This window comes from Crinia signifera, chromosome 7 (assembly GCF_055691185.1).
Source record: "Crinia signifera chromosome 7, ASM5569118v1, whole genome shotgun sequence".
NCBI classification, from domain to species: domain Eukaryota; kingdom Metazoa; phylum Chordata; class Amphibia; order Anura; family Myobatrachidae; genus Crinia; species Crinia signifera.
Window position 1 is genome coordinate 62,068,598 of NC_139223.1, and position 23,493 is coordinate 62,092,090.

Consider the following 23,493-nt stretch of genomic DNA (forward strand, 5'->3'; position numbering starts at 1 on the left):
AGTTGCCCATGGCAACCAAGATTCTTATCATAGGGTGGTTGCAAGTTTCATTAGTGCATCCAATGGTATCATTTAAGGATACACAAAGTTGGCATTTCAGTCCTTGCAAAATTTCCGGGCATACCACTATGCTGCAGTAGGTGCGCACCAGTGGTGCCTCCAGCTGTGCACCACTGACGCACCACCTCTAGGGCCCCCCCTCCGAATCGCCTCCGCTCCGGGGATCGTACGCTGGTGCTCCACAGACCCCTGCCGCTTCCCCAGACACCAATCACTTTACAGCAGTGACTAAGGTGGCAGGCTTGGGGATGTTCGGTGCAGCTCAGGAGTTCAGGCGCCTGAGTCCTCCCGAGCTGCCGCAAACATCCCCAAGCCTGCCACCCAGGGCCAGACTGGCCATCTGGCAGTTCTGGCAAATGCCGGAAGGGCCCATGGCCTTGTGGGACGATTTTGTTCAGATATCGATCCTAAGTCCGCTGCCTCCAGTCCTGACCGCCTGTCATTCTGCGTTGCCCCGCCCATCATTAACATTTTGACGTCATACCGCCACCGCATCTGACCTGCCGGCACCGCCACATCCAGACAGTGACAGTCCTGAGGAGGGGGGAGCTGAGGTGGCGGGTCAGCCATGTGCCACACTCCACGCTGCGGCAGACAGCTGCACGCCAACGGACACCGGCCTGCTGTCCTCTGCTTTCTGGGAATGTACCCCTTACATTCCAGTGCTTAAGATCCCACCGTTTAACCCCCTCGCCGGTCCACCTGGATTCTCAAGTGGGTGAAACAGAAACTCTTCGTCAGATAGACAGATAGGCCTGCAGATATATTGGGCATCCGTACACACAGTCAGATAGACCGATAGGCCTGCAGATATATTGGGCATGTGATATGTCATTCACAGACATATCGGGTATAGACGCCCACTGACTGGCTCACCATATATATCGCCTATTAGACTAAACAGTCAATATATCACCTAGTATGTACCCAGCTTCACAGTCTGATGTCACAATTACCTTATTATTTCTAACTGACGAAACAGAATCAATAAAGGAAACTTTGTATTATTTTGACCCTTTATTGACATGGTTAAAAAATGTGCTTTTTGGTGGCAAATAAAAACAGTTTGATGGAAGATTCTGGCGTCTCCCAATGGTTTTGACATTATTATACATTTTATTGCAAGAGTTGGTATTTTTTTTTTATTAAACAGACAATTCTCGCACGGGACACTGTATAACAACGTTGTATTTATGCAGCAAACTGTAGTTCTGTCACATAAAAAATATGTCCACTTGCTGGAAAAAGGTAGCACAGTTGAGTTAATTAAAAAAGATTCCTATTGGAGATTCTGTATATATACAAACACGCACGCACACACACTCACATATATATATTTATATATATATGTAATATAAACAAGATCCTGTAGGAAATACAATAAGATTTTGGCCTTGAAGGGTTATTTATTTACCTAGGGAAACTATTCTTCATATTTCTGGTCCAAGAGGAACAACGATGCTCATTTCATTTCCCATGCAAATTTGTTAAGACTACATCGGCCGCAGAACGAAGACAGCGTCATCCAAAACATAATAGTCATTGTACATATCTCCTTCACATAAATAGGGGAGTCTGGTGCAGGCCTCCACAACAAACCCGGCGTCCTGGAAGACGGCAGCCAGGCTGTTTACTTGTTCCTCCCAAATGGTTCCGTTTACTTCCATAACTTCTGCTGGTTTCTCCCACTTGCCTCCTGTAAGAGGACAGGAATGAAGAAAGGTTGATGAGAAGAATGGACGCACATGTTGGAAGGCATGAAAATAAACACTATTAACATTCATCAGGAAGCCTAGCATCAGGGGATGATGCAACTTTTATTACACTTATGCTGACCACACATTCTGCCATATTGGTGATGGGTAAAGTATCGTAGGCTACTGCCTAACACATGACTGTTGATAATATAGGTCATGGTGATTGGATCACTATCCGGGATGATGGTGAATGCAGCTGGTGCACTACTATCTACCTGGAGGCTGCTGTCAGTTTCCAACAGCACTGATCTGGTCTAATTTAGTAACCTGTGTGGTGAATTAGACAGTGATACTGTATAGATATGTCACCCCCATCAGTTGTGTGCATGCCACTATATTAATGCCTAAACCGGAAATTCTACGTAAAATTTAGAACAACTTGTTTAGAAGAGACCATTTACAGGACCAGATGTACTAACCTTGAAAAGTGATAAAATGGAGAGTGATAAACCAACAGCCAATCAGCTGCCATGTTACAGGCTGGGTTTAAATAATGAGAGTTAGGAGCTTATTGGCTGGTGGTTTATTACTCTCCATGTTATCACTTTTCGGTTTAAATAATGAGAGTTAGGAGCTTATTGGCTGGTGGTTTATTACTCTCCATGTTATCACTTTTCAAGTGTACATCTGGCCCACAACGAGGAGTCTGCCTATAGAATGTACTGAAAAGGCTACATTTATATTGTGTGATGCCTTTATAATAAGAAATGGGGCAATACAGAGCAGAGAAAGGCATCTACACCAACACAGAGTTAGAAAAGTAGATAGGATAAAATACTTGGATATATATTTAATTGCCGTCGAAACTGCCGTCTTGTCGGAAAAACGGCAGTGTCCAAATTTGAGAAGGACACTGTCAGATTGAGGCAGGGAGAAGGGCGTCGGGTGAGCAGCAGCTCATCTGGTCTCCACCTGACGCCCTTCTCCCTACCTCAATCTGACAGTGTCCTTCTCAAATTTGGACACTGCCATTTTTCCGACAAGACGGCAGTTTCGACGGCACCATCCCGACTCCCGTCACTCACCCAGTCCCAGAATGGATCACACTTTAAGTGGATATACCTCATGATAAAATAACCTTTATTATTGCTTCAGCAAATCAAGTAGCAGCAAACTGAGGAACAATGACCAGATCATCAGTTTTGAAGGAAAAAGGGGAACATTATCAAAATATATCCAGACATGTGATGAACCGCCTCCTATTACGAAATGTTCTGATGACGATAATATCAATGCTGATAAGGTTAAAAATATAAATAATAATAACTGCAGGCAGGCCGGATAGTAGCAATACACACACACACAGTCTGTCTGTGACCGCAGCAAACATACAAATAAAGCTTGTTACACAACTTGCAGAGTTTTTGGAGCTGTAATAAAGTACCCCTAGGACATTGATGGCTAACTTTAATACTCCAGCTGTTGTGCAACTACACATCCCAGCATGCCCTGCACCAGTTTTAGCATGGTCAAATAGTAAAACTGTAGCAGAGCATGCTGGAATAAGTACTTCAACAACAGCTGGAGTGTCAAGGTTAGCCATCACTGCCCTAGGAAGTGTATAAGGGGCCTGCACATGCAGTATGGATGGTATAATCAGATTGGCATTACTGCCTCACCGCCCTGCGGTCATGGGTTCAACTCCCACCATGGCCCAAAGAGTGTTGAGTTTGCAAATCTTCCCTGTGGCTGGGAGTTTCCTCTACGTACTCAGACAAAAATAACCCTAGTGTGTGTATGAACGTGGGCAGACTAGAGCCAAGTGGTTCTCATCTGCCGTCACATTCTATGTATCGGTTACATTAAGGCCAGGAGACACGAGCCAATCTCGCTGCCCGGACTACGTTTTTCTTTTTTTGTCAGCAAGTCCTGTTCTGTTTACAGAAAGCATGAACCATGCAAACACTAAGCCTTAATACAGGTGGCTATAACAAATTGCATCCTGCCTATCGGATCAGGTATAACTCACATGAGGAGCCGGATGACCTCCCGACAGTCGGTTAGTAGACGGATGTCGGAATCCCAATTGTTAAAAACTTGACTGTTGGGTTCCAACCTACAAAGGCTATTCTCTCTCATAGGGGTCCAGGACCCACATAGAGGGAGAATAGAACCTGTGGCGAGCCCGCAAGGGGCTTCTTTGCATTTGTCCCGACTGTCAGACCTCCATACCACACCCCTTACATGCAACTGTAGCTTACTCCTATTGGTTACAAGTATTATGCAACCCTAAGAGCAGTGACATTGGTAAGTTATGTTGTGGCTGCTGGTTACATACTGCTCTTTCTGTAAATCCCCCAGTAATAATGGTTAGCACCCGAGACCCCTTCCCCCCCCACCCCCCCCCCCCCCACACACACACACACACAAAGTATGAAGGCTGTATATCAGCTGAGAGTGATACAGCTGCACTGATAGGACGCAACATCAAGCTATACTAAGCTCTGCCTTCCCAAACCGACCGGTTTCGATACTGGATGTATCTTTCTCAAGGTGTGGAAGGTAAGTGTGCAGTGCCCATAATCCTTGTGAGGATGGCTAGGCCTATTTCCAGACAAGAAAGATACATCCAGTATCGAAACCGGTCGGTTTGGGAAGGCAGAGGACGTTTCTGAAGGACCCCCATTGTGGACCAGCACCCGGGGACGCCTGTTTGGTTTTACACACTTACGCTATTTTGTCTACATTTCTTGTGGACAAAACCACATGGTAAGAGTCCTTTGATTCAGAATCTGGTTGTTATAATTTTATGCTTTTAAAAATAAAAAAGGGTATCTGCACTATTGTGTTTTCCTATCCCCTTTTTTTGAGTGATCCACTTAAAGAAGACGGGAAGTGAAAGATCGTTTGGTGACGCACTAAGTCCCTCCGTTTGAGCTTACATGTCTGCTAATCTGAGTAGACATATTGGATTGGTACGAGGCACAAATTTTATTGAAAATAGAATTTGATGATTAAGTTACAATATCACACTATTGTGTTTTCTTCGTCTCTCTTTTTTTGGGTCCACATTCCCCTGGAAAAAGGAGAGAGGAACTTACATCCAGCGCCCAGGGAGCTATTCTGATTGTTCTTGTGTTTGGTATTGTATGTTTTTGAAGTGGTTCTTCATTTAATCAGTACGGCACCCAGAGCTGCTTATAAGCGCACGGTAGATTGGTTTTTATCCAAATTTCCCCAGGTTAATGCAACTAATAGTGTGGTTCCCCACATATAACAATTGCACACATCTGTGGTAAATTCAGCTATGCTGGTGACATATTACGTATTAAATACTTTTCAGGGAACTTGCACCATTCTGGAATGGGGAAGCCAATAAAAAGGGAAGTACACAGATGCTAAACTTCTTATCAAAAATAAAAGAAAACAGAAACAGTCAAAAGTAATTTTACTTAAAATGCTTATCAAAGTAGTATGTTTGACAGCTAATTAATATAGTGGGTGGGGTGTAATATTAAGAAGATAATATATCCTTTAAATCTGTCTAGCATGGTGTCTGGTCTAATAAAAAAAACAGTAGCGCTGTGCTTCTCTATCTTGCAGTAGTTAAACAGCACAGGCTTATGTAACTGGTGAGATCGTGTTCTCAATGTGCAACATCAGTGTCCATAGACTGCAGAGGCTCCAGATTGACAGCTTTATATACTAATATCCTATATGCTTTGCTATATGACTTCTAAGATGCGATTTCTGCGGTCACTGTCAATTACCGTAAGACTTAGGCCAGTATTCAATGAGAAAAATTTGCCTTGTTTTATGGCGAGTTTGTGCTGTTTTCGCGTTGGAAGGAGCATTTTGCTCTCCAAAAGTGAACCACCCTATTCAATGTGATATTTTCGCCGTCTTTTTAAGTGATTTTCGCCGTGTCTCTCCGTGTAGCAATTCTCCATCTCTTCATGGAGAACTGGAATGTGAACTTTTAAACTAAAAGATTTTTTATTTTTATTTTGGTGTAAAAAAAAATCAGGATTTTATTTCTGTGAAGGGGCATGTTATTTTTATTCATGTGCTTATAGCACATGAATATATGGTACTTGTTTCCTAGCACGGCCACAATCGTAAAGATCGTGTACCTTTAAGTTAAGGTACACGATCCATACGATGGACCCGATTTCCTTTGAAATCAGGTCCATTTTGCCGGCTAGGACACAAAATCGGGGGCATCGCGTCGGTCGGGACCATTAACATTGGTCCCGACGCGACCGACGCGATGCCCCCGATATTTCCATAGACTTCAATGTTAAAAAATATTTTAACATTGAAATCGTGTTGGGAAAGGTAAAATATCGGGGGCATCGCGTCGGTCGGGACCATTAACATTGGTCCCGACGCGATGCCCCCGATTTTTACATAGGCTTCAATGTTAAAATATTTTTTAACATTGAAATCGTGATAAAATGTGAAAAATGTGAAATGGGCCAATATGACCCATTTCACATTATAGATGTCCCCGTCGTCACCCCACGATAGACGCCAACCCGAAGCGTGGCGAGCGCAGCGAGCCCGCGAGGGGCGGCGGTGCGCGTCCTACGACCTTTTCATTCCCCTACTATCCACGTCGGCGTGGAGTTGAGAATAGAATAGTGTGGCGAGCGCAGCGAGCCACCGAGCCCGAAGCGTGGCGAGCCCCGCGAGGGGACGCGTATAACTTCACAGGTATACGCGTCCGCTCGCCACGCTTCGGGCTCGGTGGCTCGCTGCGCTCGCCACACTATTCTATTCTCAACTCCACGCCGACGTGGATAGTAGGGGAATGAAAAGGTCGGAGGACGCGCACCGCCGCCCCTCGCGGGCTCGCCACGCTTCGGGTTGGCGTCTATCGTGGGGTGGTGGTTTACGCCGTTAAATTTGGGGGGGGGGGGTTGGGAATATTTTACATTGAATCCAATGTAAAATCGGGTCCCAGGGACCCGATTTACATTTCATTCAATGAAAAAAATCGGGTCCAAAATCGGTCGGTCGCGTCAATCGCATCGCATGCGACCAAATCGCATGCGATGCGATCGACCCGATTTTTCCGACACGACCACCCCGATGTAAATCGGTGTGGCCGTGCTAGGAAACAAGTACCGAATATATATTTTATTTAAAAAAAAAAAATTTTTTTTTTTACACAGAGCAGCCAGCAGAGGGCCGGAGCACTCGAGCCGCTCATTAGATATTCATATATTCACTGCATCCGATCATTACATATGCACGATCGGGTGCAGTGAATACTGGGTCCCCCGCTGGCTATGGGGGGGGGGGGCAGCTTGTGCTGCCTGGGTCCCGGGGAGCCCACCTCCCCTCCACATATGTTCTGGGGCAGCCAGGGAGACTTTAATCTCCCTGACTGCCACCGTCCCCCGGCTCCCTGCCACCTCACTGCCGCGGACGCTCGTCCGCTGCAGGGGTTAAGACTCGCCGCGAGTGGCGGCGAGTCTTAACCACATTGAATAGTGGGAGCAGGAGAGGCAGCGAGCCCTCCGGAACAGGGCGAGTGCATGGCGAGAGAAAAAATCTCTTGCCATGCACGGAGAATATTTCACGTTGAATACTGCCCTTAATGTATTATAACCTTCAGGATTCTTAGATTTAAGTTTACATTTAGAAGTCTACAGTGGTGTCTATTGCGGGGGCATTAAAGTGAAAGAAAAAATTTAAAAAAACCCTGTTTCATCTTGTTGACCCCACTGTTTTAAAAGGGTTCACGGTGATTCGGGGCAGAACGGATGGTATAAACTGTTTTAACTGTGTGGAGTTTGTATATTCTCCCCGTACTTGCGTGGGTTTCCCCTGGGTACTCTGGTTTCCTCTCACATTCCAAAAATATACTGGTAGGCTCCCAACAAAATTAACCCTAGAATGTCTGTGTTTGCATGTACATGTGGTAGGGAACATAGATTGTAAGCTCCACTGGGACAGGGACTGATGTGAGTGTTCAACTATTGTCTGTAAAGCGCTGCGGAGTATGTGTGTGCTATATAAGGAACTGTTAATAAATAATACACTAATTATGAGGTCATTAGTAAGCCTGCTCAAAGCAAAAGCATTGTTAGCTAGTGTGTCTCCCGTGTTTGTGCATGTGTGAGAAAGAGGTTTGGCAGCAAATGGCAGTGTTTCGAAGACTCACGGACACTGGATATAGATATATATATATTTTTTTTTCTTCCAAGGAATCCGCACTCGTATCGAATCCAAATAAACAGGGGGGTGCTCCACAAGATGAATGAAGATCAAAGTATAGTGGAAGTAAAATGGGCACTCACCAAGGTCTAGGTAATCAAAGTACTATTTTTATTTGCATCAAAGTGACATGCCATCCGAAGTAACGACACGTTTTGGTCTACACAAGACCATCATCAGGAATAGTACAACAGTGGGCAAACATCCATGGGGAGGTATACAACTGTACTGCCTCACCGGGTCAGCCTATATACCCCTGGACCGGAAGTGAAATCACTGCCTGTCCGCAACTCACTCCTCTCCAAAATCATTATTTCTAATGTGCCTGCAAACTTATAAATATCAGGATGCAGCTGTTCGTACCTATGGTACACATTAATTAATTGCGCATCTATCACAACACATCTAAAACAACTGAAAATCGCGTCACCGGCCAGAAGCGCTTCTTGCGTTCCACTGGCCAGGGCGGAAGTGACATGTGCGTTCCACCTAGTCGCCAGGCTGTTTGCCGCGTCTAGGAGGAGCTGACTGTGGATTCACTGAATGGAAGCGCATGCGTTCCACTGCATGCTTAATGCGGTCCACAGACCCGGAACACAATATTTAACCTGTCTAAAGAAGGTGAATATATATATATATATATATATATATATATATATATATATATATATATATATATATATATATATATATATATATATATATATATATATATATATATATATATATATATATATATATATATATATATACACACACACACACACACACACACACACACACACACACACACACACACACACATATATATATATACATATATATACATACACACACGCCAACCTGGTCGGCACCACTCTCGCCCAAACCACAAAATATACACAAATACTGTGAAAAATTACATATATACAAAAATATGTACAGAAGAATTATATACAGAAAAAAAAAATATTTTGATAAACTTAGAGTAATCAGTGCTCTTAGCACCTAGGGTGTGCATCAGTATTGTTCTCTTTTTTTCCTGTATGGTACTAGAAGCCTTAACTTCATAGCACCTCACATTATGTTTAAAAATATGGTGTGCAGTCCAGTCCCCCCCTCTTTCACCATTACTAAGCAGGCTAGATGAAAATATATTGATAAAATAAATGGGACCATTTTTATGGCAATGTGCCCCACTCCTTCCACTAAGGGAATGCTAGTGGTGGGGTCAGGGCCTAATGACATGGATGTCCAGGCTCATCCCCTGACGTACCTAGCTGCCTTTCCTCTCTGAGCTTCTCCTGGAGTGTTTACATGCAGGCAAGTATGGATAATTTGCATTTATGATATTCCATACATCCATAAGATAAAACATATACCATGTAAACATAAACCCCATCTGTGAAACATAGTTGAGCCATCTGCGACTCTCCAGTATTTGCAGAACTACAAGTCCCATATGCCCTCCCAGGATCTTGCATTTCCACATCAGCCAGAAACACAGGTTGACTAAACAGATTATAAAGTAAATGTTATATATAAAAAGGGAAATGAAGTGCCCTGTGAGGCTACAGTTTAATAGCAGCTTTAATGCTACAGGATGTGGGATATGAAAACATAATAATGTCACCAGGAAGTGTCCCAACAGATAGACAAGCTGCACCAAGTCTGAAACTAGCTGTTCCCCAGATTTAGTTCCCTCATTAACTCAGCAGCCAAGATAGACAAGACATGGTTACACCAGGCTTACGGCGGTTTCTTGTTTTCATTTCCATCCTCATACTTCATCGTTACCGTAAGTCATACATTCCATAATTATTCTGATTCTGCTGATTAAAGTCATTAGTGGGCCTCGGATTATTTAGCAGTAAAATAATTTGCAGTTAGAACCATAAGTTGCCAGTGTATGTAGGCAGTCTGTCCAAATGCAGTGCAAAAACAATAACGCTTGTTTTTTGCTTTAATTTTTATGATATCGAAGTGTAAACTATAGAATATGACACGAAGGAGGAAATTTAATAAGATGGAATTTCCATTTCACATGGGATGTTGCGATGGGCAACCAATCAGAATCTACTTATTTAGATATTTACTTCTAGAAAATAATGGATAGTATCTGATTGGTTGCCCATAGCAACAGTCCATGTGAAATAGCACTCCCATCTTAGTAAATTTCCCCCTAAATGAGGAGTAGGTTGGAAATTGATTTAATAGGAGATTAATGGAGATTGAGATTAGGGTAGGTGGAACTACTGTTTCAAGTAAAAAATAATGAATGGGACCTGACAGATACGGGTATATTTACTAAGCAACAGATTTCTCCTCGGTTTGCAGTCCACTGATTTACTAAAGGCAAAGCTAATGGGAATCCACCAAGAACATTGAGCTTTACAAAACAAAAGAACATTGGTTTACCGGTCTTTAGAACTACAAGTAAAACAAAGCCCATAATTTACTAAAGGGTATATTCAACTGATGTCGGATCCATTCCAAAATTATTTTGACGGAATGGATCCGACATGGTCTATTTAATGCAGTGGCCAAATCCAGATGTCTGATTTGGCCGCTGATTGATGCTCACCCAGCTGGTGCGGGGACCGGCTGAGCGGAGCAGTAGGAGGCGGCAGGAGCTTTGTGGGAGGCGGGATGGGGCCGGGATGAGTCCAGGAGGGGGCAGTAGGAGGGTGTGGGTGGCAGTGGATTGAAGGATGGTGCCGTATAAGTTGCTGCTGCTCACCTGGCACCATACTCCCTGCCTCAATCAGACATTTTCATGTCAGATGAGATTGCCGGAAACGTGGCCAAAACCTTTCGGCTTTGGCTGTGTTTCCGTCAAATGCAGGTGGATTAGCAGCTATTCCACCACAAAAAAAAGTGGATATTGAGTGGGGATTATATGATATCAAGCACTGCAGCTGTTACCTAATGGGGGTTACCAAACCCTCAATAATGGATTAGCAAAAAATAAATAAAAAACACAGAATGTTACAGCGCTGTGCTTATTATTTTTTTAGTATTTATAAAGAATTTTTATACATATAAAATAAACAATGTGGCCAACATTGGGACAAATAAATCTTACACACATAGATTAGTAAACTTCCCCGCTTGATAGCACTTTCTTAGTAATGTCAATGTTAATTAATTAGTAGCAGCATGCAATAAGGTGGATTCCTTTGTTAAACCGGTTAGTAGACGTTCAATGAATAAGGTTTCCCATATTATGTGCACAATGTATGGTTAATACTTAAGTGAACATCCGGATAGAACAGGGATCCTGCGTGCAGTTCCCAAGCGACCTCTCCGACCGCTAGTTCACTTCTGGCCGCGGTCTTTTCTGAGATGAGATAGTTCACTCCTGAGGAAGCCGCTGAACAAGCATAGAGGCGGAGAAACGCGTAGAGGATTGGGGACTTGAGCTGCCAACTGACAGAACCAGAGATTCCCATCTCAGAAAAGACGGCGGCCAGAAGTGAACTAGCGGTCGGAGAGGTCGCTGGGGACTGCATGCAGGATCCCTGTTGTTCTATCCGGACGATCACTTAAGTATTAACCATACATTGTGCACATAATATGGGAACCTTATTCATTGAACTTCTACTAACTAGTTTAACAAAGGAATCCACCTTATTGCATGCTGCTACTAATTAATTAACATTGACATTACTAAGAAAGTGCTATCAAGCGGGGAAGTTTACTAATCTATGTGTGTAAGACTTGTTTGTCCCAATGTTGGCCACATTGTTTATTTTATATGTATAAAAACTCTTCTTAATAAATACTAAAAAATATTAAGCACAGCGCTGTAACATTCTGTGTTTTTTTTTTTAGCTATTCCACCAATCCACCTGGTTTTCAGCAGGTCAAAACATTCCAACTTATCGGAAAAAAAAAACAGCTAGCAGTGAAGAGGTCGATACCCTTTCGGCAAGAGAGCCGTGTCCACATCAATTGAAATATATACCCAAGTATCTTTAATAAAAATAAAAAAAAAATACCATTAAAATCAGACAGAAACCCCAGTTGCTGGTGGCAAGTGAGTAGATGTGGGGATCGGCACTGCTGAGTTAGACCTGTGCAGACATTGATGTGAAAAATTAAATGACCAACCCCAAACTGAGCCTAGGCTGATATTGAAAAGAATGTGGTTTCCCCTGTATTCTACAATAACCAGCACTTGACTTAACCAACTATAGCAGAGGGACACACAGTGTGGGACCCCCTGCCAGAACTGCAACCAGTCCTTGACTGGCTGGAATACCTAGGAAAGTGGGGTCCCCTTTAACTAAGGACAACAAGTCCTGGAAAGAACATCCAGGGTTCTCCCCTGCACCACCTTGGGGCTTTGGGTGTAGAAGTAAAGGCCCCCTTACACATGTCTAACTTGTTGTCCAACAAGTTGGACCGGATTGAATTGAGATGTATCCTATGTGCAGGAGGATCAATCTCTTGGTTAGACCCAATGTGCACTGGATATTGCAATGGGTCCTACACATCAGATTTTGTCAGACAGGCGCATCAGATTTTGTCAGATTAATTGGCTTAATCCATCTGAATTGGGTCAAATCTGACAAAATCTCACAAGTGTAAAGGTGCCCATACACTAGTAAGATTTATCTGCAGATCTGGCTGGTTGGAAGAAATACATGGTTATGGATGAGTGACAGTTTGTCAGTTTTCCAGCATTTCCAAGCAAATGGTCAACTGTCATTTGCTCTCATCCATAACCAGGTTTTTATTCCAACCAGCCAGATCTGAAGATAAATCTGCGTGTGTATGGCCACCTTAAGGGGCCCTTAAGAATAGCATGAATGAAATTAAAATTTTGCACTACAGGTCCCAGCAAGCCTGCCTGTGCTTGATGGTACTTGTCAAACCACAAGTGACAGACAAATAGAAGAATCAAAGTCTGCATTTGTCTGAAGTCTGGTGTTACTTCATTATCATTCTCTAAGCTGCTGTGTTTTCCTTGTGCAATTGTATGAAATATCTTTCAAACCACAAGTGACGGCATAAATGGCTGCTGGCACCTGTACAACTGATCTTGTCTGTTTAATGTTTTAATAAATGAAAAAAAAAAAAAAAAAAAAAATAAATAAATAAAAAGAAATAATACAACAGTCGCTTACCAATTTAATACACACAACATGAATGGAATTCACATTATATTGGGTCCGATTGGTCAGCTCACACTGACCAATCAGCGTGGCCCCATTAAATCCTATGTAAATTGTCCCCTAGTGACCTCTCAATCGCGATGAGGTTCCTGGAGGAGCAGTAGCATTGTTTTTATGTTTTGCCAAGACTCAGGGATGACTCTAGCCCTAGGTTAATCAGTGAACATATCGCAGCCATTATGTTGGGGACACCCCATGCTGGGTGTCACTCTACTATAATGTCAGCTGCCCTGGACAGTTCAGCCTAATGTTGGTTGCTGAAAAATAGAGGGGACCCAGCAATGTTTATTAACACAAGTCTAGGCTCAGAGGCCCGATGCAGTTTATCACTGGAGAAGGGAAGTGATCTGTACAGTGCTCGAAATATGCCGCAGGTTGACAAGGAATTGTCAACAGATTTGCGGTAGAATAGTGTCAGATATATTTTCATAGCGGATTGAGAATTACAGGAAAATACTGTTTTCTTTCCAATAGACAGCAAAAGCAATGCTTAGTAAATTGCACCACTTGTCTAGAAAAGTAGAACAGTTTATCAGTGTACAATTGAATATCTACCACATTAGCAGAGGCTAATACAATGCTTAGTAAATTTTCCCAGTACACTAAATTATTCACTAAACTTGCAATAATTATTTGGCCATAAAAAGACTCATGTAGCTAATTAAATCTTACTTGGGTCCTAATTGAGCGTGCTGCATGGCCTCAATTAATATTTGGTTACCTTTTTTCTTCGAGTCCTAAATATTTTGTTTTGTTTTAATTATCTACAGCTAGAGAACTGTAATATGAATGAAAACAATAGGAATTTGATATTATGACAACAGGAAAAGGGGCAGCGCTCACTAAAAAGTATAATGCACGCCAAGTGAATTCATAAAATAGTATTTTTAATAATAGATAATAAAAGTAGTACTTGTGTATTATCACGGGGCCCCCAATATTAAGTAGCACGATTTTTAATCGCATCGCATGCCATACACCCGATGCACAGCGATGCGATTTAAGCCCCCTATACGATCTTAAATTGTATAAGCACCCTAATGGGTGCTTATAAGCATCCCAATGGGCGCTTACAATGTTAAATGCACCCCCACGCCACCCCCAGTATGAACGCCAACCCGAAGCGTGGAGAGCGCAGCGAGGCCGCGAGGGGCGGCGGTACGTGTCCTCCGACCTTTTCACACTATCCACATCGGCGTGGAGTTTATTTTATATAGTGTGGCTAGCGCACGCGTATTACGCGTACACTCGCCACGGGCTCGGTGGCTCGCCACACTATATAAAATCAACTCCACGCCGACGTGGATAGTGGGGGTATGAAAAGGTTGGAGGACGCGAACCGCCGCCGCTCGCCACGCTTCAGGTTCACGTTCATAGTGGGGGTGCATTTAACATTGTAAGTCCCCATTAGGGTGCATATACAATTTAAAATCGCATCGCATTGTATGCCATATACAATGCTATACAATGTATGACATCGAGGGAAATCTCATCGCATTGCATGCCTTATGGTCTGCGATGCGATGGGCGCCGTGATAGTACACAAGTACCATAAAAGCATATGAAAGCAAAAAGATATCAGAACCATTTGCAACAAAATAATGGACCCAATTGGTAGAGTTTAACCTGCACCAAAGCAGTAGTCCCAAGTTGACAGAGTCCACAAGAGCAAATTGATTTCCTGTGTGCCACTGGAGGAGAAGATCCTGGTGGCTGATTTTAATTGGACCAAACAAAACCTCACATGTGGTACGGCTGTAGTTCCAGGTAAAGGTGGCAAAGGACTTCTGAATTGTGGGACACGGTGGTCAGATGAACATCCAAGATGGGTAGCACAGGCCCAGGGTTGAACAAACGCATTTCGCTGACAAAACTAGCAGCTTTATATAAATGATATAATTATGATATATCTTTTGCTTTTATTAGCGGTTATTGAAAATGCTATTTTATGGATTCACTTGATGTGCATCATCAGGGCCGGTGCAAGGCACCTGAGCGCCCCAGGCGAGTCGGGGTGGGGGCGCCCCGGTGCCGGGGGGTGGTACCTGTGTAAAAAAACTTGCGCCCCGGCATCCCTGCAGTGCTGCTGGAGAGGTCAGGGGTGTCCGTGCCGCAGGGGTTCCTGCGGCGCCGTCATGTGTATAAAGCTGGCTGCGGCCGGCGGGGTCATTGCAGTGAATAGCGCATAGCGCTAGTTATTTTCTATTCACTACAGGGACCCCGCCGGCCGCAGACAGCTTTATACACATGACGGCGCCGCAGGTACCCCTGCGGCACGGACACCCCTGACCGCTCCAGCAGCACTGCAGGGACGCCAGGGCGCAAGTTTTTTACACAGTTCGCTGGGGGTGAGGGGCGAACTGCCGCCCTCCAGGGCCCTGTGCATCATAATTTTTAGTAAGGGCTGCCTCGTTTCCTGTTGTCTTTGTTATTGTAGGGAAGTGACTACTCCCATATAAGCAGCTGCTCAGAGTAATATTATGTGCCAGTTATAATTTTTGGAATATAGATGACAATAAGACCTAAACCAACTCTAATACCATATCCCTAATACCCTAAAGGGCACAGACTGAGCGAGCTATTTGGTTCTGATGTGCTGCCAAATTCTATGTTTCTATATTAATACAGTTGGTCCCTTTACAAGAGCTACATGGCTGAATAGCGCAATGTGTGTTTTGACCACTAGATGTCAGAAGCTGCAAGGTGACTGTGCAACAGGATGCATATTATGAAGGATCCGTGCTGCAGAAAAGCATGACTTTATCATGTCTGTACCAGAAAACTGAAAGCTGCTTTAATCCTGTAAAGATATATTGGTTCCGATATCTTGCTTCTACACATGAAGAACTGCCCAGCAATCACCGCTTTCAAATGGTCAATGATGCTCCACATAAAACGGTTCTGCACATTACCAACTTATCAGTCCAGGACAGCGGAATATACATATGTGGCATAGCATTCCTAGAGTCTGATCTGGCCACAGCAAAGACTACAGGACCAGGATCCATACTACAAGTGAGAGGTATTACTATTTGGACAATTATAAGCATCTCCAAATTCTAATTTAGACACCAAAAGAAATCAATGCACCCAAACCCAGAGGGAAAACAAAAAGGTCCATACACACTTGGTGATTTTGCCCAGCGTGTATGGACAGCGATGATGTGAAAAATCGGTGGCCTGAAAATCGCTCAGTGCATACACAGTATGTCCAAGGCTGTGGCAATAAGGGTACTTTGCCAACATTTAATCATACCTCCCAATTGTCCCATCCTACAGGCAGCAGTGTCCTGCGATGTGGAGCAGTTAGGAGACCCTGGTCACCTGCTGTTCTTGTTAGCAGAGCAGCGATGTATAGATGAGGTGTGTATGCATACAGAGTCTATTCAAGGCAGACAAAGGGACTGGTGGCACGCCAACAGCTCAGAGCTGGCAATGCTCCCATAGGGATGGCAACAAGGGCGTAGCTCCTGCAAAGCCACGGCCCTTTTGCCAAGACCACCACCCCTTTTCAGAAGCACACGGCAGGAGCCCGATATAAGAATCCCAATAGTTGGGACGTATGATCTGATGTTCAAAGCAGTACCTACCTTCTAGTACAAGGGGCGGAATCATGCAGTTTCCTACAGGAAAGGTTTTACGCACAGCTGCACTATCTGGGGGTGATTGCTCTGGAATGTGTGAAAGGATAGGATTGTGGGATCCAGTGGGCGGGGCTTCCAACACTGATGACTAAGATCCACTGAAGGAGGACTACTAACAGTACCCAGAATCTCCCTAAATTCATCTGGGGGTCGAGCTTCAACTTTGTTGCTCCAACTCTGTGGAACTCTCTTCCTCGCACAGTGCGAGAAGCCCCCACTGTAGAATCCTTTAAAAATAGACTAAAGACGTTCCTATTTACTCAAGCATTTCACTGACATCTACTGTTAAGCTTGTTTTGTATTTCGAGCTGTAAAGACAATGGTAAAGCACTTTGGGGCAGATGTATCATAGCAGCGCTTATCGCGCCGCTATGATACTTCCTGCTTCGCCTCAATAGCGAGGCGAAGCAGGAAGGAACATCGACAAGATGTATTAACATCTTGTCTGCCGAAGCGGGGGAGCGTTAACTCCCCCCTTCAGCGATGTCCCTTTCTGGAGATAGCGCATCAGTTAATACTGATGCGCTATCTCCTGTCCCCCGGCCGGCCGCACTGGGCATGCGCGGGATCTCGCTGTTCACGCGAGATCCCCAGCGCAGCCCAAGCCAGACGCAGGGCTAGCGTTGTCCCCATAGTGGGGGATAGGACAACGCTAGCCCTGAGCTGGCGAAGCGGCCGGGGCGAATTAACGCCTTGAAGGCTGTTAATACATCGCCCCGGCCATTAATCCCTGGGGGGGATTACAGGGACAGCCCCGCCGAGCGTAACTCGGCGGGCTGTCACTAGCGCACGTTAGGTGCGCTAGTAATACATTAGGGACAGACGTAATCCCCCCCAGTTAACCAGCGTTAAGTGCATTTTTGCACTTAACGCTGGTTAATACATCTGCCCCTTTGAGTCCTATTGGGAGAAAAGTGCTATATAAATATCATCATTATTATTATTATTATTATTATTATTATTATTATGACAGACTGAGCTGGTGGGGCATTCCTAGTACAACATTTATGATTAAAACATTTCAGGCCAGGTCATGTTATCATATTTAGTAAAGAAAGAAGAGAAGTTAAATATAGCTAATAATGGCAAAGCGCGGGAGGTAGATATTGGGGATTACAGGAAGGAGGAGCTTGGGATGAGTAGACAAAAACAAAGCTTAATAATCACTCTCTCTTTTGTTCTTGCAGATGCACCTCAAGCAATGATCACAGCAGCAAATGCTTCTTTAATAGTTATTTGTATATTGCTTTTTATATATAGCATCACCGTGTTCTCTTATTATGCATTCAGGGTGAGTCTTCCCTTAATACATGTTATTTAGGATGTGTAAGCCTGCAAGGAGCTGTATAAAACACCTTTCACACCGCAAAAATAACCCGAGTCAAATCCCGGGACGGTGTGAAAGGGCCATGCTGAATATCCAGGGTCCAGCATCCCAGCCCAGGATATAAGCAGTGTTATTCCCGGGTCAGACCATTGTCGCTGGGCAGTCTGAATGGGTAACCCGGGTCGAACGACCCAAGGCCCGTTCATTTCTATGGAGGAGGCAGTAGCGTCATCTCAGTGCTGTCTCCTCTCCCGCCTAACACACGACCGCTCTGCCCCACCCCCCTGATGACGTCAGCGACCTGGCAATAAGCAGGGTCACTGCGAGCACCAAATATCTGGGTCGCTTCCTGGATTGACCAGATCCCAGGGTGCGACCCAGTGCTTGCGATGTAAAAGGGGTATAAGATGCCAGTGCCATATATAATATAAAGTGACATAACTACAACACTGTAGATATCAATTAAAACCATAGCAACCAAACACCAGGTTCCATTGTCTAATTTCTATGTGAGTGAAATACAGATTGGTTGGGATGATTTTATACAAGGTCGGAAAACAACTAGGAACTTAATTACATTAATTCAACGAGCTGGGAAGAAATTGTACCATGTTCTTTGTTATACTAAGTGGCATGCACAATAAACGCTATTCTTTAAATGTTATTTTCTAGTCAAAATGGAGAATCTGTAGATTCACAGAAAACCACCAAGGACCCAGGGACGCAACAGATGTAAGTAGGGGAATGTTCTAGTCTGTTCCAGAAAGTGGTAAGAAATAATATAACACTATTTCTCTCACACAGAGAAGCTACAGAGCAAGAAGTGTTTTTCACGCAATAGCAAAAGAATATCGCAATAGATATGAACAGAAAGCAAACAAACAAGTAAGCGACTCTGCGGCGCTATATAAGAAACTGTAAATAAATAAAGAGACAAAAAAAAAAAGGTACACTATTTATGTGTTTAGCTGGGTAGACACCTGTACAATCAATGACCCATTCAGCTATTGGTGGAGTGGCCTAACAATTGTACAGGTGAGTGTGCACAGGAGAATTAGCCAATAAACTGCTTTTAACACTCCTGCAATGCTCAGGATCAGGAGGTCGCATCTCATGTGCCTTTTAATACATTAGATACTGACCTTCTGATGCCATAGAAGCCTTAAAACCCCAAGCGATATCCAACATAGCATGTCCAGGGCACGTAGGAGGCCCTTTGAGGGTCAAGCTGGGTCCGCAACACTTGGCTGTCGACCCAATTAGCAACGTGGTTATAAAATGGTGTACCTAGCTGTATGTTGGGCATACAGAGCCTGTCTGATGAAGAGACACTGTATCTGAAAGCCTGTAAGACAGCGGATATTATGGCCATACACTCAGAGATATCTCAGAGTGTATATGGCCGCAGGAAATCTAGATTCCTCCTCTGTATAGGAGATATTGCCCCCGTTCCTCCCAGGAGATTTCCATCAGTCGGCTGTAGCAGTGCATACAATGCCAGTTGTGGCAGACTAGCAACTCCCAACATATTGCATTGACGGACATGCTGAATGATTTGGGAAGTACAACTGATGGATAATATGAGATCGGTCAATTATCTGGCTGATCCGCCAATACCAGGCTAACTGTAGAATGTATGCCAAGCATTAGAAATTACTTGAATTTCTTTAATAACACTGAACAAAAAGCACAGATACACGGCACCAATTAGAATATAGCAATTATTACTACAATAGACCTGCTAATGCTGCTGAGAATTAGACCTGCCCCCTCTCCTCTTCCCCACCAATCACCTTGCCCCCCTCTCGCCCACCTGTCACTTGCCCTCTTCTATTTTTCTCTCTGCCCACCCAGTCTTTCCTCTTTTTCCCTCTCTCCCCCGTCCCCTTTTCTCTCACCATCTCTCCCCTGCCACCTCTCCTCTTTTTCTCTCCCCCTGCTCTCTCTCCCCTATCTCTTTCCTCTGCGCTCTTCCCCCTGCCCCCTCTATTTCTTAACCATCTCTCACATCACTCTTTATCCCTCTCTCTCTGCTCTAGTCTTTCTTCTATCTCTCTTCTCTCTTCCCTCCCTCCCTCTCTCTGACAGGCTCATCCTTTATCTCTACCTGGTGCGGTCTCTCATTCTCTCCCTGACACCCTCTGTAGCACTACATCTTTAAACCCTTTCTCTACCCGACACTATAATTTGTTCTCTCAGACACCTCCTCTCTCCCAGTCTTTTCCCCATTCTCTCCCTGACACTCTTGCTCCCGTCTTTCTCTCTCTCCCTAACATACTTTTAATCCTGCTCATAACCCTACCTCTCTCTTACTCTTCCCCCTTTCTCTGAGACCCTACCTCACACCTCTTTCTCTCAATCCCTCTTTTTCCATGAAGCCCGCTCTCCCTCTTTCTTGTTCGCTCTCTGTTTCTCCAACACCTTCTTTGACGCTCACTCCACAGGGGGAGCTCAAAAGCTTAATATGTGATGGCGTCCTACTCCACTGTTTCTGGGTCCCAAGTTTATAAAGTGAATCCAAACATAGATTTTATTCAAATGTGTAGATTTTAAAGAAAGCACTACTTTATATTGTGCATCAGATGGACATGTCCTACATCAATACTTAATACATTGCTTTTAATCTATTTTTCCCATTACTTCTCGATAGAACCAGGTCATAGAGGATGACACGATCTACCAGAACACATAGGACACCTGATGAGTGCTTCTGCATTCTAACTTACCGGACAACATTGGAACGGAATACGTTCTGCATTGTTCTGAGCTATCATCATTATTTGGAAGACTGAGAATAGTGAAAGGGGATAGTAAAATGCTTTAGGACTAAGATATCTAGTTATTAAATTATTTTTGGGATAATAAATAATTTTCTGAACAAAGCATTGTTTTGCTTTTCTTGTGTAACGGTTTTGAACATGTAACATAATTCAAACTTATGTTGAGCAAGTGGCTGATTGGGAGTCGCACGCCAAGTGGCTTTATTTGCCGGCAGATTCCAGATTTACTCATTTATGCTAATGTAGGATCCAATCAACTAATGCTGGGGTCTGTGCATGTGCTAACGGAAACCTGTGCCACAACAGTCACCATTAGTCCCATGCTAGGCGTAAGGGATACATCAGACATAGGCTACCCCCATGCCCCTACCCATGACTCAGAATCTTACGCCCATGACATGCCCACAAGTCAAGGAGGTTAAGTTCCTTCCCTATGTCCGCGGAGATTTGCTACTGTGTGCGCAAAACCTCAACACCCCCAGTATGTGATATGCCTGGCTTGCAAATATACACACGGGGATACATTTACTTAGGCGTTCCATTGAAGATGGGATGTTGCCTTCGCAACCAATCAGATTCTACTTACTTATTTAGGGTATACAGTCACTAGGTCGGCAGTGAAAAGGTTGACAGGCCTTAGGTCATTACATGAAAAAGGTAGACATAGCTTTAGGTCGACAGGATCATTAGGTCCACACAAGCATTAGGTCGACAGTTAAAAGGTAGTATGGAGAGTGTAACCAGGCATGCGAGGGGACGCAGTGCACTTCTTTGGTGTCCATGTCGACATTCAGGACCCCCCCCCCCCCCAAAAAAAAACCCAGTGTCGTCCTTTTGACAGTCGCCCTTCCCAATGTTGACCTAAGACCCTGTTGACCTTCAGTGGTCGATCTAATGCATGTCGACCTTAGTTTGGTGCACCTTATACCCTTATTTAGCACCTTCTAGAAGGTAATTCAATGTGATTGGTTGCTATGGGCAACAGCCCATCTTTATGAGAACTTCCAACGTCGTAAATTTACCCTACAGTATCATACACATAGTTCATAGTCTAGTGGGGTACTAGACTTGGATCTAGCCAGGAATACCTAAGTTCATATTAGTAGATTTTAATGCAAAAACATTGTTGCCGCCAACTAGCAGGACTGCGGCAGTGCACATTCCGGCGTGCCGATTCTCACCTTTACACACACATCAGTATACAGATAATGCTATTGGAAGGGGTCCTTATAAGAAGCCCCATTTAAACTTGTTCTAGGTGGAGTACATGTAGTTACTAATCAGTCAAAGAGAAAATACCTGCCAATGTCGGACGACATGATGAGTGTAATTTTGTCACTTACCATTTTCCACATAGGGATGAAATGGTAGGACCAGGGCCAACACAACCCGACCCCTGGTTGGCTCAAGGACGCTTCTCATTTCCTTCAGTAAGGTCACAGGCTGGTGGCAGCGGTCAAGGAGGTTTAAGCAGCTAATGACATCGTACTGAAAGCCGGTTCGTTGCCATTCATCAATATTAAGTACTCTAAACACAAGAAAGGCTGTTCAAGTTCCAGTCAAGTTAAGGTTAGCTTACTTCTCCCATTGCCCATCTAAGATAACACTTATGTCCTCGAAGGAACCCAGGTTCCCCCCCAATAAAGGCTAATGCTAGACAATGTTACACTTTGAATCTATACATAAGCTGAAACTATTGGATTACCGGTAAGTTAATATACAACAAAGTAATAAACATAGTATTCACAGAACAAACTAAACCGTAACTGAAGCAGATAAGCATTTGTTTGTTCTCGCTTTTATTCATATTCTCCACAATAATCATAATAAATTAGAAATTGCCAAGTCTTGTACATGGGATTGAAACCATTGTTATGTATTACCAGAGGAGAGTTGCTTCTCCTGTATGTGTTACTTCTACCATTACAGGAATTATGGCTAATATGTGCCCCATTTGAACGTTCTAGAGTCAACCAAGGCCTGATGTGCAATAGGTTGTCTATCAATGTCATATAAAGACCTGGCTGTATTACACATAAAGAAGCTTAGGAAATAAAGCCAAAGGTTTGGTAAAAGTTGTATGAGAGCAGTTGCATGCCAGCCAAGGTCATGTAAAAGGTGGAAATCCCCGTGTATGTGCGATGCGTGCGCAACAGTGAATTAGGGCAATACATACCTGTACTTTTTCTTCTGAAGTTGCCATATCATAGTCTGTGACATCTCGGTGACATAGATCTCCTCAAAGTGCGGACTCATAACCTTTGTCACTTCCCCGTCTCCTGCTCCTAAATCCAATAGTCTGTGGGATTTCCAGTCTGGGCCAATTTTGAGAAGCCTCTGGAACTGCTCCGGAGAGTAGACAAACATTGACCCCCTACCAAGCAACCTAAGGGTGTGAGAGAGAAGCGATGGTCAGTAACACTACATGCAAAGGCAGCTGAGAAACAGAAATAGGATTATATATTATATGGTTATACAATATAGAAGAATGAGTGGGTGTCCACTTCTATGCAACGCCGTTACCATTCCCACTGGTGTAGCAAATAGTAGAACCTTTCATGGGATATGTCCATCAGCTGGCTGCAGCAGTGTATACACTGC

The 23,493-nt window shown here is 43.9% G+C and overlaps 2 protein-coding genes across 4 annotated transcripts in view; one reads left to right on the forward strand and one right to left on the reverse strand.

The window, feature by feature from the left end:
* Positions 1 to 1,058: 1,058 nt before the first annotated feature.
* METTL9 (methyltransferase 9, His-X-His N1(pi)-histidine) overlaps positions 1,059 to 23,493 on the reverse strand; it is a 34,496-nt gene continuing 12,061 nt past the window's right edge. Inside the window, exons 3-5 of the mRNA XM_083153219.1 lie at positions 23,069 to 23,278; positions 22,236 to 22,420; positions 1,059 to 1,756 (exon numbers count right to left, since the gene is read on the reverse strand). Coding sequence (XP_083009345.1) covers positions 1,554 to 1,756; positions 22,236 to 22,420; positions 23,069 to 23,278 — 598 coding nt within the window. The 3' untranslated portion in view covers positions 1,059 to 1,553. The remainder of the gene's footprint in view (positions 1,757 to 22,235; positions 22,421 to 23,068; positions 23,279 to 23,493) is intronic.
* On the forward strand, positions 9,655 to 20,988 carry IGSF6 (immunoglobulin superfamily member 6). 3 transcript variants are annotated; one of them, XM_083153220.1, is made up of 6 exons: positions 9,655 to 9,759; positions 15,828 to 16,163; positions 17,973 to 18,076; positions 18,785 to 18,844; positions 18,917 to 18,997; positions 20,763 to 20,988. In XM_083153220.1, the coding sequence occupies exons 1-6, from the start codon at positions 9,696 to 9,698 to the stop codon at positions 20,802 to 20,804; spliced, it is 687 nt and encodes a 228-aa protein (XP_083009346.1). In that variant the 5' UTR covers positions 9,655 to 9,695; the 3' UTR covers positions 20,805 to 20,988. The 3 variants fall into 3 exon arrangements, with proteins under 3 accessions (XP_083009346.1, XP_083009347.1, XP_083009348.1); XM_083153222.1 differs by having other exon boundaries at positions 9,674 to 9,759; positions 15,770 to 16,163; XM_083153221.1 differs by lacking the exon at positions 17,973 to 18,076 and having other exon boundaries at positions 15,828 to 16,156.